The 15,820-nt window shown below is 52.9% G+C and overlaps 1 protein-coding gene across 1 annotated transcript in view; it reads left to right on the top strand.

Annotated features, from left to right (window-relative positions):
• Positions 1–15,820, top strand: part of numbl (NUMB like endocytic adaptor protein) — a 39,934-nt gene that overhangs the window by 14,431 nt on the left and 9,683 nt on the right. Inside the window, exons 2-3 of the mRNA XM_080218196.1 lie at positions 12,219–12,293; positions 15,584–15,724. Of these exons, the coding sequence (XP_080074322.1) occupies positions 12,219–12,293; positions 15,584–15,724 (216 nt within the window). The remainder of the gene's footprint in view (positions 1–12,218; positions 12,294–15,583; positions 15,725–15,820) is intronic.

Below are 15,820 nucleotides of genomic sequence, written 5' to 3'. Positions count from 1 at the left end.
GCCAAATGTCCTCCTTCTGCACTGTAGGGATTCTGTGATCTATCCCAGCTGGGCCACAGGCGTATTACTGACCCAGTGAACTCTCCCTGATGTTTGTTGCCCTGGGACAGATGTCAGAAATATCCGGCTGGGCAGGGCTGGAAGAGAACCGGCCCGTGTTGTCCTCGCTCCCTGCACGGGGACACTCAGGAGAAAATGTCCTGTTGACCCGGGAGTCAGACTGACTGTCTCGCTCGCTTCCACTGCCTCCGGCTGTGTCACCAAGCAGACTCCGTTCCTGCCAGATGTGTCTGCGGGGCAGATACTCACCAGCTGTCTTAACAACAACTCGATTTTAAATCTCATTCTCATTCGCAAATCCCTCCATTATCACACCCACTCCCCTCACAGAATCACTGTATTAGTACAGCCCAGAAGGAGGCCATTCGGCCCATCGAGTCTGCATCGACTCTCTGACAGAGCATCTTACCCAAGCTCCACCCCTGTAACCCCATGCATTTACCCTGCTAATCCCCCAGACAACAAGGGGCAATTTAACATGGCCAGTCCACCCTACCTTCACATCTGGGGTGGCACAGTGGTTAGCACTGCTGCCTCACAGCCGCCAGGGACCTGGGTTCGATTCCCGGTTTGAGTCACTGTCTGTGTGGAGTTAGCACGTTCTCCCCGTGTCTGCATGGGTTTCCTCCGGGTGCTCCGGTTTCCCCCCTCAGTCCGAAAGACGTGCTGGTTAGGGTGCATTGGCCGTGCTAAATTCTCCCTCAGTGTACCCGAACAGGCGCCAGAATGTGGGATTTTCACTGTAACTTCATTACAGTGTTAATGTAAGCCTACTTGTGACACTGATTAATACCTTCAAGCTCATAGAATCCCTACTGTGCAGAAAGAGGCCATTCGGCCCATCAAGTCTGCACCAATTCTCTGACAGAATATTTTACCCAGTTCTGTTCTTGAATCCCATGTATTTACTCCATTAATCCTCCTAATCTATACATCTTCGGACACGAAGGGGCAATTTAGCATGGCCAATCCACCTAACCTGCACATCTTTGGACACTAAGAATACCTGTATATCCATCTTACCCTCATAACTGTCTAACCACCTTTTAAAAGACAAAATTGCACCCACCTCTACTACTACCTCTGGCAGCTTGTTCCAGACACTCACCACCCTCTGTGTAAAACAAATTGCCCCTCTGGACCCTTTTGTATCTCTCACCTTAAACCTATGGCCTCTAGTTTTAGACTCCCCTACCTTTGGGAAAAGATGTTGACTATCTAGCTGATCTCATTATTTTATAGACCTCTATAAGATCACCCCTCAGCCTCCTACACTCCAGAGGAAAAAGTCCCAGTCTATCCAGCCTCTCCTTATAACTCAAATGATCAAGTCCCGGTAGCATCCTAGCAAATCCCTTCTGCACTCTTTCTAGTTTAATAATATCCTTTCTATAATAGGGTGACCAGGACTGTGCACAGTAAGTGCAAGTTGATGGGGAGGTGAGGATGGTTTGATGTGTGAGTCAGAGGTTGGTGCGTTCACTCATGTAGAAGCTATTCACAGAGCAGCACGCTGGGTTCAAATAGCACCGACTTAAGCAGCTTATCCATAAGCAGTGAGCTCAACAGGGTCTGCGGAGAGGTCTGTTTGCACAGGAGGTGCTCAGCTTACACTGCAGCATCTTATCCTGTATTTGTGCGCACACACACACACAGTGCACACAGACACACACAGTGCACACACACAACACACACGCACACACACAGCGCGCGCACACACACACACACAGCTCACACACGCACACACACACACACACACACACACACACACACACAGCTCACACACGCACACACACACACACACACACACACACACACACACACATGGTTTGTTCTTGTAAACTCACTCGGTGACGTTTCAGAACAGACTTAACGAAACCTCCAGTTAGATTGCCTTCCCACGGTTTGTGAACAGTGAATAATGAGGGACTGATTCCCCGGGTTATTTAGTGATGGCTGACCCATTAATGCCCCGAGCTTTCCCCTCGCTGCTTCCGTCCTGTGTCATTGGGTCCTTTCCAACCTTCTGCCCTCAAGTAAGATCCAATCAGCACCAGGTCCTTCCACCCCCCCACCCTGGAATCCTATCTGACCCCCTGTCCACAGCTCGGTGGCATGGTGGTTAGCATCATACACGCACCAGCCTCTGTGAAAAGTTTCCCCCTCGGGTCCCCTTTGCCCTGTCCCCGTTAACCTACGCCCTCTAGTTTTGGACTCCCCCACCCTGGGGGGAAAGGTCTTGGCTATTCATCTTATCAATGGCCCTCATGTTTATATAAATCCCTGTAAGGTCACCCCCCACTCATCCTCCTACACTCAAAGGAAAAAAGTCCCAACCTACCTTGGGGCTAAAGGGATCAAGGGGTATGGGGAGCAGGACGTTGAATTTGATAATCGTAGAATCCCCACAGTGCAGAAGGAGACTATTCGGCCCATCAAGTCATCACTGACCACAGTCCCACCCTGTTCCCCCCCCCCCCACAACATGTACCCTAACTAGTCCCCCTGACGCTAAAGCGCAATTTAGCACAGCCAATCCACCTAACCTACACGTCTGTGAGAGGACACCGGAGGAAACTCACGCAGACGTGGGGAGACTCCACTCAAACAGTGACCCAAGGCTGGGAATCGAACTCGGGTCCCCGAGGCTGCGAGGCAGCAGTGCTAACCCACTGTGCCACCCGTGATCAAAATGAATAGTGGAGCAGGTTTGAAGGGCCGAATGGCCTGCTCCTGCTTCTAGTCTTTACGGTTTGAAGCATTACCAGTCTAGGCGGTTGCAAGCACTGAGGGTGGTCGATGAAGATGCATTTGGTGTAATCTGTTACTCAGGCGAGAACTAATCCAACTCCTCCTGTGCGCAGAGAGTTAGGACTCATCATGCCAGCTGGCAAAGGCTCACTGCCCTCTGCCCGACATCCAGTCTGTCTCTGCTCTGGTGTAGTTGAAAATCATGCCCACTCTCCTAGCCAAGCTAGTGATGAGACTATAAGACATAGGAGCAAAATTAGGCCACTCGGCCCATCGAGTCTGCTCCACCATTCGATCGTGGCTGATATTTTTCTCATCCCCATTCTCCTGCCTTTACCCCTGACCCCCTTATTAATCAAGAACCTATCTATCTGTGTCTTAAAGACACTCAGTGACCCGGCCTCCTCTGTGGCAAACAGTTCCACAGATGCCCCACTCTCTGGCTGAAGAAATTCCTCCTCATCTCTGTTTTAAAAGGATTGTCCCTTTAGCCTGAGGTGCACCCTCTGGTTCTAGTTTCTCCTACCAGTGAAACATCCTCTCCACGTCCACTCTATCCGGGGCCTCGCAGTATCCTGTAAGTTTCAATAAGATCCCCCCTCATCCTTCTAAACTGATCAAAATGAATCTATTGATCACTCTCCCCCTCCTCTCTCTCACTTTCTCTCTCCCCCTCCCCTCTCTTTCTCTCTCTCCCCCTCCCCTCTCTTTCTCTCTCCCCTTCCCCCCTCTCTCTCTCTCTCTCCCCCTCCCCTCTCTTTCTCTCTCTCTCTCTCCCCCTCCCTCTCTTTCTCTCTCTCCCCCTCCCCTCTCTTTCTCTCTCTCCCCCTCCCCTCCTCTCTCTCTCTCTCCCCCTCCCCTCCTCTCTCTCTCTCTCCCCCTCCCCCCCCCTCCCCTCCTCCTCTCTCTCTCCCCCTCCCCTCCTCCTCTCTCTCTCCCCCTCCCCTCCTCTCTCTCTCTCCCCCTCCTATCCTCTCTCTCTCTCTCCCCCTCCCCTCCTCTCTCTCTCTCTCCCCCTCCCCTCCTCTGTCTCTCTCTCTCTCCCCTCCCCTCCTCTCTCTCTCTCTCCCCCTCCCCTCCTCTCTCTCTCTCCCCCTCCCCTCCTCTCTCTCTCCCCCCCCTCCCTCCTCCTCTCTCTCTCCCCCTCCCCTCCTCCTCTCTCTCTCCCCCTCCCCTCCTCTCTCTTCTCTCCCCCTCCCCTCCTCCTCTCTCTCTCCCCCTCCCCTCCTCCTCCTCTCTCTCCCCCTCCCCTCCTCCTCTCTCTCTCCCCCTCCCCTCCTCTCTCTCTCTCCCCCTCCCCTCCTCTCTCTCTCTCCCCCTCCCCTCCTCCTCTCTCTCTCCCCCTCCCCTCCTCCTCTCTCTCTCCCCTCCCCTCCTCCTCTCTCTCCCCTCCCCTCCTCCTCTCTCTCTCCCCCTCCCCTCCTCTCTCTCTCTCCCCCTCCCCTCCTCTCTCTCTCTCCCCCTCCCCTCCTCCTCTCTCTCTCCCCCTCCCCTCCTCCTCTCTCTCCCCCTCCCCTCCTCTCTCTCTCTCCCCCTCCCCTCCTCTCTCCCTCTCCCCCTCCCCTCCTCTCTCTCTCTCCCCCTCCCCTCCTCCTCTCTCTCTCCCCCTCCCCTCCTCCTCTCTCTCTCCCCCTCCCCTCCTCTCTCTCTCCCCCTCCCCTCCTCTTCTCTCTCTCCCCCTCCCCTCCTCTCTCCCTCTCCCCCTCCCCTCCTCTCTCTCTCTCCCCCTCCCCTCCTCCTCTCTCTCTCCCCCTCCCCTCCTCCTCTCTCTCTCCCCCTCCCCTCCTCCTCTCTCTCTCCCCCTCCCCTCCTCCTCTCTCTCTCCCCTCCCCTCCTCTCTCTCTCTCTCCCCCTCCCCTCCTCTCTCTCTCTCCCCCTCCCCTCCTCTCTCTCTCTCCCCCTCCCTCCTCCTCTCTCTCTCCCCCTCCCCTCCTCCTCTCTCTCTCCCCCTCCCCTCCTCCTCTCTCTCTCCCCCTCCCCTCCTCCTCTCTCTCTCCCCCTCCCCTCCTCCTCTCTCTCTCCCCCTCCCCTCCTCTCTCTCTCTCCCCCTCCCCTCCTCTCTCTCTCTCTCCCCCTCCCCTCCTCTCTCTCTCTCTCCCCCTCCCCTCCTCTGTCTCTCTCTCTCTCCCCCTCCCCTCCTCTCTCTCTCTCTCTCTCCCCCTCCCCTCCTCTCTCTCTCTCTCCCCCTCCCCTCCTCTCTCTCTCTCTCCCCCTCCCCTCCTCTGTCTCTCTCTCTCTCCCCCTCCCTCCTCTCTCTCTCTCTCTCTCCCCCTCCCCTCCTCTCTCTCTCTCCCCCTCCCCTCCTCCTCTCTCTCTCCCCCTCCCCTCCTCCTCTCTCTCTCCCCCTCCCCTCCTCTCTCTCTCTCCCCCTCCCCTCCTCTCTCTCTCTCCCCCTCCCCTCCTCCTCTCTCTCTCCCCCTCCCCTCCTCCTCTCTCTCTCCCCCTCCCCTCCTCCTCTCTCTCTCCCCCTCCCCTCCTCCTCTCTCTCTCCCCCTCCCCTCCTCTCTCTCTCTCTCTCTCTCCCCCTCCCCTCCTCTCTCTCTCTCCCCCTCCCCTTCTCTCTCTCCCCCTCCCCTCCTCCTCTCTCTCTCCCCCTCCCCTCCTCCTCTCTCTCTCCCCCTCCCCTCCTCCTCTCTCTCTCCCCCTCCCCTCCTCTCTCTCTCTCCCCCTCCCCTCCTCTCTCTCTCTCTCCCCCTCCCCTCCTCTGTCTCTCTCTCTCTCCCCCTCCCCTCCTCTCTCTCTCTCTCTCTCCCCCTCCCCTCCTCTCTCTCTCTCTCTCCCCCTCCCCTCCTCTCTCTCTCTCTCTCCCCCTCCCCTCCTCCTCTCTCTCTCCCCCTCCCCTCCTCCTCTCTCTCTCCCCCTCCCCTCCTCCTCTCTCTCTCCCCCTCCCCTCCTCCTCTCTCTCTCCCCCTCCCCTCCTCCTCTCTCTCTCCCCCTCCCCTCCTCCTCTCTCTCTCCCCCTCCCCTCCTCCTCTCTCCTCTTCCCTCTTTCCCTCTCACCCCCATTCCCCTTTCTTGCTCACTTTGCCTCCCATTGTCCTCCCATGAGAGATGGAAAGGTGACCAGAGAATGAATGATGAGCTGAGATGTTCCAGCAGCCACACAGAGAACCAAGAAGGAGGCCATTCTGCCCGCGGTCTCAGTGCTGCTCATGGCAAAGAGCTATTCACCTAGCTCCCTCCCCTGCCTAATCCCCACCTACATTGCTCGAGAAACCTTTCCTCTTCAGATAATGATCCAATTCCCTTTTGAAAGCCAGAATCTGATGAAAATAGATGAAAGATTGAGCCAGAAGTGAGGCACTTATCAAATTAAACCAACACACTGAGGAAAAGAGAAACTTTTGAAAAGATCAAATTTGAACTTCCCCCCCAAATGTCTTGAGTTGTGGACCATGTGGTGAAGTCACTTGTGCATCTAAGAACAGTATGATTGGACTAGGAGGCTTTGGCCGAAGGGTATTATCGCTAGACTATTAATCCAGCTGGAGACCAGGGTTCGAATCCCACCACGACAGATGGTGGAATTTGAATTTAATAAAAAATATCAGGAATTAAGAATCTGCTGATGATCATGAAACCATTGTCGGAAAAACCCATCTGGTTCACTAATGTCCTTCAGGGAAGGAAATCTGCCGTTCTTACCCGGTCTGGCCAACATGGGACTCCAGAACCACAGCAATGTGGTTGACTCTCAACTGCCCTCCAAGGGCAACTAGGGATGGACAATAAATGCTGGCCCAGCCAGCGATGCCCATGTCCCAGGAATGAATAAAAAGAAAGGAAGGATTCAGTAAATCGTATCTGAACTTCTGTGATGTGCCTGGATTATCAGATCTTACTGCGGACTGTAACTCCCTTCATTGTCTTCACTGGGATTCACTCTGTAATCCTCACCGGGATTCACTCTGTAATCCTCAGCGGGATTCACTCTGTAATCCTCACCGGGATTCACTCTGTAATCCTCACTCCTCACTTCATTTCCCTGTGCTAAATTTTACAGGGTGTACAACCACTGGAAAATCCTGCCCCCACCCCCTCAGGACATGGGCCTGGGGCGAGGGAGTCAACTAAAAACGGATCCTGCGACAGCTCGGGCTGATACGTGAAGCCAGCGAGCAGGGGGAGTCGGCCACAGTTGAGATCGTGGAGTGGATGTCAGTGACTCCTTGGGGCAGGGTTAAGGAGGCACCATGGGGGGCAGTTTAGATTGAACTGAAACGACCTAACATTTTAATGTGTTAGTTTTGTTTTTGTGTCTTTGGAGCAGGTTTTGTGCAATCGCCTCTCTTTTAAAAGCCGCCCTTCAGCCTCTTTTGGTTGAAGGTTATCTCACTAAAAAGCTCCCACATTCTCAGCTGACTCGGTTACGTGAAACCTGCCTTGCAACTGCTGTCTGGTGTTTTTACTCATTATTGGATAAGGAAGGGGTTGTGGAATTCTGATCTCATCCCTACCCGCTGGCAGAGCAGGGGCATGGACTCTCGGGTGGTGGATGTTTGGTGACGCTCTGGCATTTTTCCGGGTTTTGGTTCAGTTTGCCTCACCAAATTTTCGTGACGCAGATCGCTCCCACTTCCCTCTCCCGGGCCTACTTGCGGATCCAGTCTCATACATTGCTCACTTTTCATTCACTCATCAGATCTGGGCATCGCTGGAAGAGAGAATGTCCAGGGTGTGTGGGGACCTTAATTATTCTGACTGCTTTGCCGAGGCAGCAGGAAGTGTAGACAGAGTCAATGGATGGGAGGCTGGTTTGCCTGATGGATTGGGCTACATTCAAGACCTTTTGTAGTTTCTTGCGGTCTTGGGCAGAGCAGGAGCCCATACCAAGCTGTGATACAACCAGAAAGAATGGTTTCTATGGTGCATCTGTAGAAGTTGGTGAGCTCTGGGGCATCCCATTGGAGGGAATGAGCCGGAAGGGTCACTAACCAGGAGCCGATGCTCCCCATTTCCTTGTTGTGGTAAAATGCCTTTGTTTGACCTAACAAACCAGTAGTCTTTAACCAATGTCAAAAGATGTGCAGGTTAGGTGGATTGGCCATGATAAATTGCCTGTTAGTGTCCAAAGATGTGCAGGTTAGATGGTTTGGCCATAATAAATTGCCCCTTGGTGTCCCAAGATGTGCAGGTTAGGGAGATTGGCCAGGCTAAATTGCCCCTTAGTGTCAAGGGGATTAGCTAGGGTAAATACGTGGGGTTACGAGGTTAGGGTTGGGTGGGATTGTTGTTGGTGCAGGCTCGATGGGCTGAATGGCCTCCTTCTGCAGTGTAGGGATTCTGTGATTCTATGACTGCGCGTGTAACTGAGAGACTGTTGGTGTTGAAATGGGCAGTCTTTTTGCTGAGGGAGAATTTCTCTCTCTCTCTCTATCAGTCGAGGTAAGGCTGTAATTGGGGCTGGAGGCCTGCAGCTTTGTTTAATTGCACCGGGATGGTCTGACTCACTATTTGGATGCCATTTCCATATTTGCTTCCAGACTAGATCAAACAGAGGGAAGAGAGGTTGCTAGGAGACCGGAGTAGTCGGTCATTGGGCTGTCAATGGTTAAACACATCCTAGTGCCCTAAAGTTAATTACTTCATGTTTAAATTCGGGACGTTAGTGAGAAGCTGTGAAGTGACGTTGAGACCTAAGGTTGAGATCTTCCTTTACTGCCACATTTTAGACCCAAATACCGATCTTAACACAGTGGAAGGGTGATGTTTACATTCAGCGCTCAGCTTCAAGTTTTTAGGCGTCCAGATCCCCAACAACTTGTCCTGGTCCCCCCCATGCCGACACTATAGTTAAGAAAACCCCACCAATGCCTCTACTTTCTCAGAAGCCTAAGGAAATTTGGCTTGTATGTTACGACTCTCACCAATTTTCCAGATGCACCATAGAAAGCATTCTTTCTGATTGTATCACAGCTTGGTATGGGCTCCTGCTCTGCCCAAGACCGCAAGGAACTACGAAAGGTCGTGAATATAGCCCAATCCATCACATAAACCAGCCTCCCATTCATTGACTCTGTCTACATTTCCCGCTGCCTCAGCAAAGCAGCCAGTATAATCAAGGCCCTCCATGCACCCCGGACATTCTCTGTTCCACCTTCTTCCTTTGGGAAAAAGATACAAAAATCTGAGGTCACGTACCGACCGACTCAAGAACAGCTTCTTCCCTGCTGCTGTCAGACTTCTGAATGGACCCACCTCGCATTAATTTGATCTTTCTCTACACCCTCGCTATGACTGTAACACTACATTCTGCACTTTTTCCCTCACTGTAAATGGTATGCTTTGTCTGTACAGCGCGCAAGAAACAATACTTTTCACTATATGCTCATACGTGTAATAAATTAAATCAAATCAAATCTGGTCAGTATCCGGAGAGGAATCTCATTTCCACTGACAGAGCAGTGGGTGTGAAACTTGCCCATTCCCCATATTCCGCTTGGCAAAGACCTGGAAGAAGGATTTTAATTGAGATTTAGACTTGGGATTTTCAGGCTTCTCGAGTGGGGCTCCTTTCCTGTGGAATGGAAAGGCTGAGTGATGGAGATCTTTAAAATTATGAGCTTTTTGATCTGGTGGATGTAACGAAATTTGGGAAGACCAGAACTAAAAGGCTGACTAATGGATCCACTAGGTGATTCAGTCAGAACTGTCTTTACCTGGAGAGAGGGGAGAATGTGGGACTCGTTCTCAGAGGGAGTGGGGAGAATGTGGGACTGGCTCCCACAGGGAGTGGGGAGAATGTGGGACTCGTTCTCAGAGGGAGTGGGGAGAATGTGGGACTGGCTCCCACAGGGAGTGGGGAGAATGTGGGACTCGCTCCCACAGGGAGTGGGGAAAATGTGGGACTGGCTCCCACAGGGAGTGAGGAGAATGTGGGACTTGCTGCCACATGGAGTGGGGAGAATGTGGGACTCGCTCCCACAGGGAGTGGGGAGAATGTGGGACTCGTTCCCACAGGGAGTGGGGAGAATGTGGGACTCGCTCCCACAGCGAGTGGGGAGAATGTGGGACTCTCTCCCACGGGGAGTGGGGAGAATGTGGGACTCGCTCCCACGGGGAGTGGGGAGAATGTGGGACTCGCTCCCACGGGGAGTGGGGAGAATGTGGGACTCGCTCCCACGGGGAGTGGGGAGAATGTGGGACTCACTCCCACAGGGAGTGGGGAGAATGTGGGACTCTCTCCCACAGGGAGTGGGGAGAATGTGGGACTCGCTCCCACGGGGAGTGGGGAGAATGTGGGACTCGCTCCCACAGGGAGTGGGGAGAATGTGGGACTCGTTCCCACAGGGAGCGGGGAGAATGTGGGACTCGCTCCCACAGGGAGCGGGGAGAATGTGGGACTCTCTCCCACAGGGAGTGGGGAGAATGTGGGACTCGCTCCCACGGGGAGTGGGGAGAATGTGGGACTCGCTCCCACGGGGAGTGGGGAGAATGTGGGACTCGCTCCCACGGGGAGTGGGGAGAATGTGGGACTCACTCCCACGGGGAGTGGGGAGAATGTGGGACTCACTCCCACGGGGAGTGGGGGAGAATGTGGAACTGGCTCCCACAGGGAGTGGGGAGAATGTGGAACCCACACATTCAGTGGAGGGGGGGTGGGGTTATTGACCTGCTCCTGTGATGCTAGTTCTGCAGCTTTGCAATGGGTGTGGAGCTGGGACGCTGGACCCCATTCCCTGAATGTTACTCATCCAAAGGCCATGGCTCTCTTGCCCAGTGCCATGGTGCCCAGCCCTGCTGCTTTCCCTCTCTCCTCATCGCTCTGGCTAACCCAGGCACCGCTGCTTATCCCTGACTCCCCGCCATCCTTGTTTCACAATAATTTTCCCTTCCCGACCCGGGCAGGAGCTGAAGACTTTCAAATCCATCTTCCGAAAGGTAAATTGTGACTGGGTGCCAGACTTCGTTAGGAAATAGATATATAATCGCTGGGTAAACACAGCAACCTCCAGGAGCTAAGGATCTTGGGTAAATGACCTTTCATCGGAACTTTCCGGAGACAGGTCACTTGACCTGAAATCTTAACTCCTTTTCCCTCCGCAGATTTTTACAAATTTATTCTTTCCAGGGACATCTCTGCTTAGGCCAACGTTTATTACCCATCCTGAATTGCCCCTCGAGAATGTGGTGGTGAACTGCCTTTTTGAAGATGGCAGTGGCCTCGTGGTATTACGGCTAAACTGTTAATCCAGAAACTCAGCTAATGTTCTGGGGACCCGGGTTCAAATCCCGCCATGGGACGGCACGGTAGCACAGTGGTTAGCACCGCTGCCTCATAGTGCCAGGGACCCGGGTTCAACTCCGGCCTTGGGTCACTGTCTGTGTGGAGTCTGCACTTTCTCCCTGTGTCCGCATGGGTTTCTTCCAGGTGCTTGGTTTTCTCCCACACTCCAAAATAAGTGCTAGTTAGGTGCATTGGCTGTGTTAAATTCTCCCTTGTTGCTACTGGGCAACATGATGGCACATTGGTTAGCGCTGCTACCTCACAGTGCCAGGGACCTGGGTTCAACTCCGGCTTGGGTCACTGGAGCCTGTGTTCTCCCCACGTCTGTGTGGGTTCCTCTGGGTACTCCAGTTTCTTCCCACAGTCCAAAGATGTGCAGGTTGGGTGCATTGGCCGTGCTAAATTGCCCATTAGTGTTAGGGGGATCATCAGAGTACATGTGTGGGGTTACAGGGTTAGGGAGTGAGTGGGATTGTTGTCAGTGCAGACTCGATGGGCCAAATGACCTCCTTCTGCACTGTAGGGATTCCCATTTGAATTCAATAAAAAATATCTGGAATTAAGGATCGACAATGAAACCATTGTTGGAAAAACCCATCTGGTTCACTAATGTCCTTTAGGGAAGGAAATCTGCCGTACTTACCCTGGTCTGGCCTACATGTGACTCCAGAGCCACAGCAATGTGCTTGACTCTCAACTGCCCTCCAAGGGCTATTTGGAATGGGCAGTAACTGGAAAGTGGAGCGCCTGGATGAAAACCCATGCAGACACGGGGAGAATGTGCAAACTCTGCACCTGAGGCGGGGAATTGAACCCGGGTCCCTGGTGCTGTGAGGCAGCAGTGCTAACCACTGTGCTGCTACGCTGCCCTGATGTGGAGATGCCGGTGTTGGATTGGGGTAAACACGGTAAGAATCCTCACAACACCAGGTTAAAGTCCAATAGGTTTATTTGGTAGTAAACGCCACTAACTTTCAGAGCGCTGCTCCTTCATCAGGTCAGTGGCCCAAACTGGTGTTGTGAGACTTCTTACAACTATGCTGCCCCATGAAATTAGGAAGAGTACATGTAGAGCATCAACACTAGAATGGGGGCAGATGGGCCGAATGGCCTTGTTTCTGTGCTGTACATACTTTAACAGTCTACAGCCGATTGAGGATTTGTATCTTATGTGTTACAGACTGGAAAAAAGTCCGTGAAAGCCATTCTGTGGGTGTCTGCAGACGGTCTGAGAGTGGTGGACGATAAAACAAAGGTGAGATGGCTCCCAAATCTTTCCTCTAAGCTTCTCGCTCCTTTGCTAAAGGGAGACGGGGCACCCTCGGGGGGGAACCAGCATTGTCTTTTGTAATGAGAAGACACTGTGGTGGGGGGTGTTGTGGGGGGGGGATGGAGGTGGGGGGTGTTGTGGTGGGGGGCAGACTCAGCAGGTCTGGCCTCATTTGTGGAGGGAGAAGAACAGAGTTATCATTTCACACCTGGAATTCTGAACAAGAGCCCTATTGTCCACGAAACGTTAACTCTGTTTCTGTCTCCACAGACACTGACAGACCTGCTGAGATTTTCCAGCATTTCCTGTTTTATTTCGAGATTTCCAGCGACCGCAGTATATTATATTCTGTTTTTGCACCGTCTTCTGCCTGTGGGGGCACAGTGGGTTAGCACGGCTGCCTCACAGCGCCAGGGACCTGGGTTCGATTCCCAGCTTGGGTCACTGTCTGTGTGGAGTTTGCACATTCTCCCTGTGTCTGTGTGGGTTTCCTCCGGGTGCTCCAGTTTCCTCCCACAGTCCAAAGATGTGCAGGTTGGGTGGATTGGTCATACAGAATTGCCCCTTAGTGTCCAAAGATGTGCGGGTTAGGTGGATTGGCCATGCTAAATTGTCCCTTAGTGTCCAAAGATGTGTGGGTTAGGTGGATTGGCCATGCTAAATTGCCCCTTAGTGTCCAGAGGTGTGCAGATTAGAGGGATTAATGGGGTAACTATGTGGAGTTATGGGGATAGGGCCTGGGTGGGATTGTGGTCGGTGCAGGCTCGATGGGCTGAATGGCCACCTTCTGCACTGTAGGGTTTCCATGGTTTCTATAGTTTGAGATATCTGTTGCTTAGCAACGTTTCCTGCTGCTCCTAACATGGGGATGTTTTATGACTTCATTGGCTGATGTCGAGACTGAAATTGACTTAAATTGGCTGAACTGCCGTTGTAAATTCACTGGCGATGATAGCTGCTGTGTCTCTGGTCATTGTCAATGCTTCAATCGCAATATGTGAGGGAGGGGGGTCCCATTACCTCATCTACAGGGCGGCACAGTGGGTTAGCACTGCTGCCTCACAGCGCCAGGGACCCAGGTTCGATTCCCGGCTCGGGTCACTGTCTGTGCGGAGTCTGCACATTCTCCCTGTGTCTGTGTGGGTTTCCTCCAGGTGTTCTGGTTTCCTCCCACAGTCCGAAAGACGTGCTGGTTAGGGTGGATTGACCGTGCTAAATTCTTCCTCAGTGTAACCCGAACAGGCGACAGAGTGTGGCGACTAGGGGATTTTCACAGTAACTTCACTGCAGTGTTAATGTAAGCCTTCTTGTGACACTAATAAATAAACTTTAAACAAACAATTCATTCTTTATTTAAGTAATTTCTCGGCCGGAGGTCAGATTGGAATCATAGAATCCCTGCACTGCAGATTGAGGCCATTCAGCCCATTGAGTCTGCACTGACCACTATCCCACCCAGGCCCTGTCCCCATAACTATGTATTTACCCGACTAACCCCCTGATTCTAAGGGGCAATTTATCATGGCCGGTCCACCTAACAAGCCCACCTTTGGAGTTTGGGAGTAAACCGGAGCACCTGGAGGAAACCCACGCAGACACGGGGGGAATGTGCAGACTTCACACAAACGAGTGATCCAAGCCGGGAATCGAACCCGGATCCCTGGAGCTGTGAGGCAGCAGTGCGAACCACCGTGCTGCCCCCCCCGCCCGGGAACTTACACAGACATTGTTAAACAGTCCAAGTAGAACTTTGAAGAAAATCGATCTCGCACAAACAACTCAGTCACTGACTCCACTGTGGCTAATGTGTCACATTCTGAATAAATGAATCAATAACTAAACCTGTGTTTCTTTGAGTCACGGGGAGGCATTATACTATAGACAGGGCAAAACTGCTGAAACCAGGGTTCTTATTTTGTGTGTGTGTGAGATTCTGCGGACAGAGTCTTCCATTGAGGTTCTTTTGACCAGTGTTCCCCACCGAGCTAGAATAATGGGCCAGTTGATGTCAGGGAAAGGCTCACTGCATTGTCCGCTAGTGTGGTTTGGAAATACTCGGCTGCCTACTCACCTCCAGCTGCTTTTTAACATTTCCTGCAAGCGCATCGAACTGTGTCGGGAAGTCACCCAGAGGTCAAGATTGGCGGAGCACAATTCTCAGCGTCCAGTTCACAGCCCGGGTCATGGCTGAGTCACTCGGGGATTTTATCCGCCACTTTGTACAGATTCACAGGACAGAAAGAGGCCATTCAACCCCACCAGGCAGAGTTTTACCCTCCTGCAGGGTTTATAACGGGAGGGACACGGGACATGCAAAGGTCTGTTAGCCTGGGGTGGGATCTTCCAGCCTTGGGGGGGCGAGCGCCGATGGAAAATTCCCCCCATCGTGTTAGTGCTGACCCTCTGAAGGAGACATTTACCTCTTGCCAATTCCCTGTAGTTTTGCATATTTTATCTCTTCATCTAATGATCCAATTCCCTTCCGAAAACCTCGATTGAATCTGTTTCTACTTCACCCTTGGGGGAAGTCCACTTCCAAAAGTTTAGTTTATTTATTTATTAGTGTCACAAATGGGAGACACGGTGGTGAGCACTGCTGCCTCACGGTGCCAGGGACCCGGGTTCGATTCCCAGTCTTGGGTCACTGTCTGTGTGGAGCCTCCCCGTGTATGCGTGGGTTTCCTCTGGGTGCTCTGATTTCCTCCCACAGTCCAAAGCTGTGCAGGTTAGATGGATTGGCCATGCTGAATTGCCTTTTAGTATCCAAAGATGTGCAGGTTAGGTGGATTGGCCATGTGAAATTGCCTCTTAGTGTCCAAAGATGTGTGGGTTAGGTGGATTGGCCAAGCTGAACTGCCCCTTAGTGTCCTGGGATGTCTAGGTTAGAGGGGTTGGCGGGGTAAATATGTGGGGTTAAGGGGATAGGGCCTGGGTGGGGTTGGTTGTTGTTGGTGCAGACTCAATGGGCCAAATGGCTTCCTTCTGCATTGTAGGGTTTCTATGATTTCTATGAGAGTTCTGACAAAGGGTCATCCAGACTTGAAACATTGGCTCTTTTCTCTCCCCACAGACGCTGCCAGACCTGTTGAGATTTCCCAACGTTTTCTGTTTGGTTTCAGATTCCAGAAATTTTGCTTTTCCCCAGCTTCTCCGATCAGTCTTCGTGGCGGAAACCCGTCACCCCCCGGGGCCGTTCCCCGTGAATGGCCTCCGCGCCCTCCTCTCCTTCACCTCCTCCTCTAACTGGCTGCCTCTTGCTTCTCTCCCTCCCCCAGGACCTCATCGTGGACCAGACCATCGAGAAGGTTTCCTTCTGCGCTCCCGATCGGAACTACGACAAGGCCTTTTCCTACATTTGCCGGGACGGCACTACCCGGCGATGGATCTGCCACTGCTTCATGGCGTTGAAAGACTCGGTAAGGTGGCTCCTGGAATTTAAACTCTCCCCTGTGGGGTCCTGCCTCAGGAGGCTGAGGGAGGAATACGATCGGATCAGGAACACCAGTAGACAG

This window comes from Carcharhinus amblyrhynchos, unplaced genomic scaffold (assembly GCF_965287045.1).
Source record: "Carcharhinus amblyrhynchos unplaced genomic scaffold, sCarAmb.v2.hapA scaffold_37, whole genome shotgun sequence".
Classification (NCBI taxonomy): Eukaryota; Metazoa; Chordata; class Chondrichthyes; order Carcharhiniformes; family Carcharhinidae; genus Carcharhinus; species Carcharhinus amblyrhynchos.
Note: the sequence above shows the minus strand (reverse complement) of the source record. Positions and strands in the feature narration are given on the sequence as shown.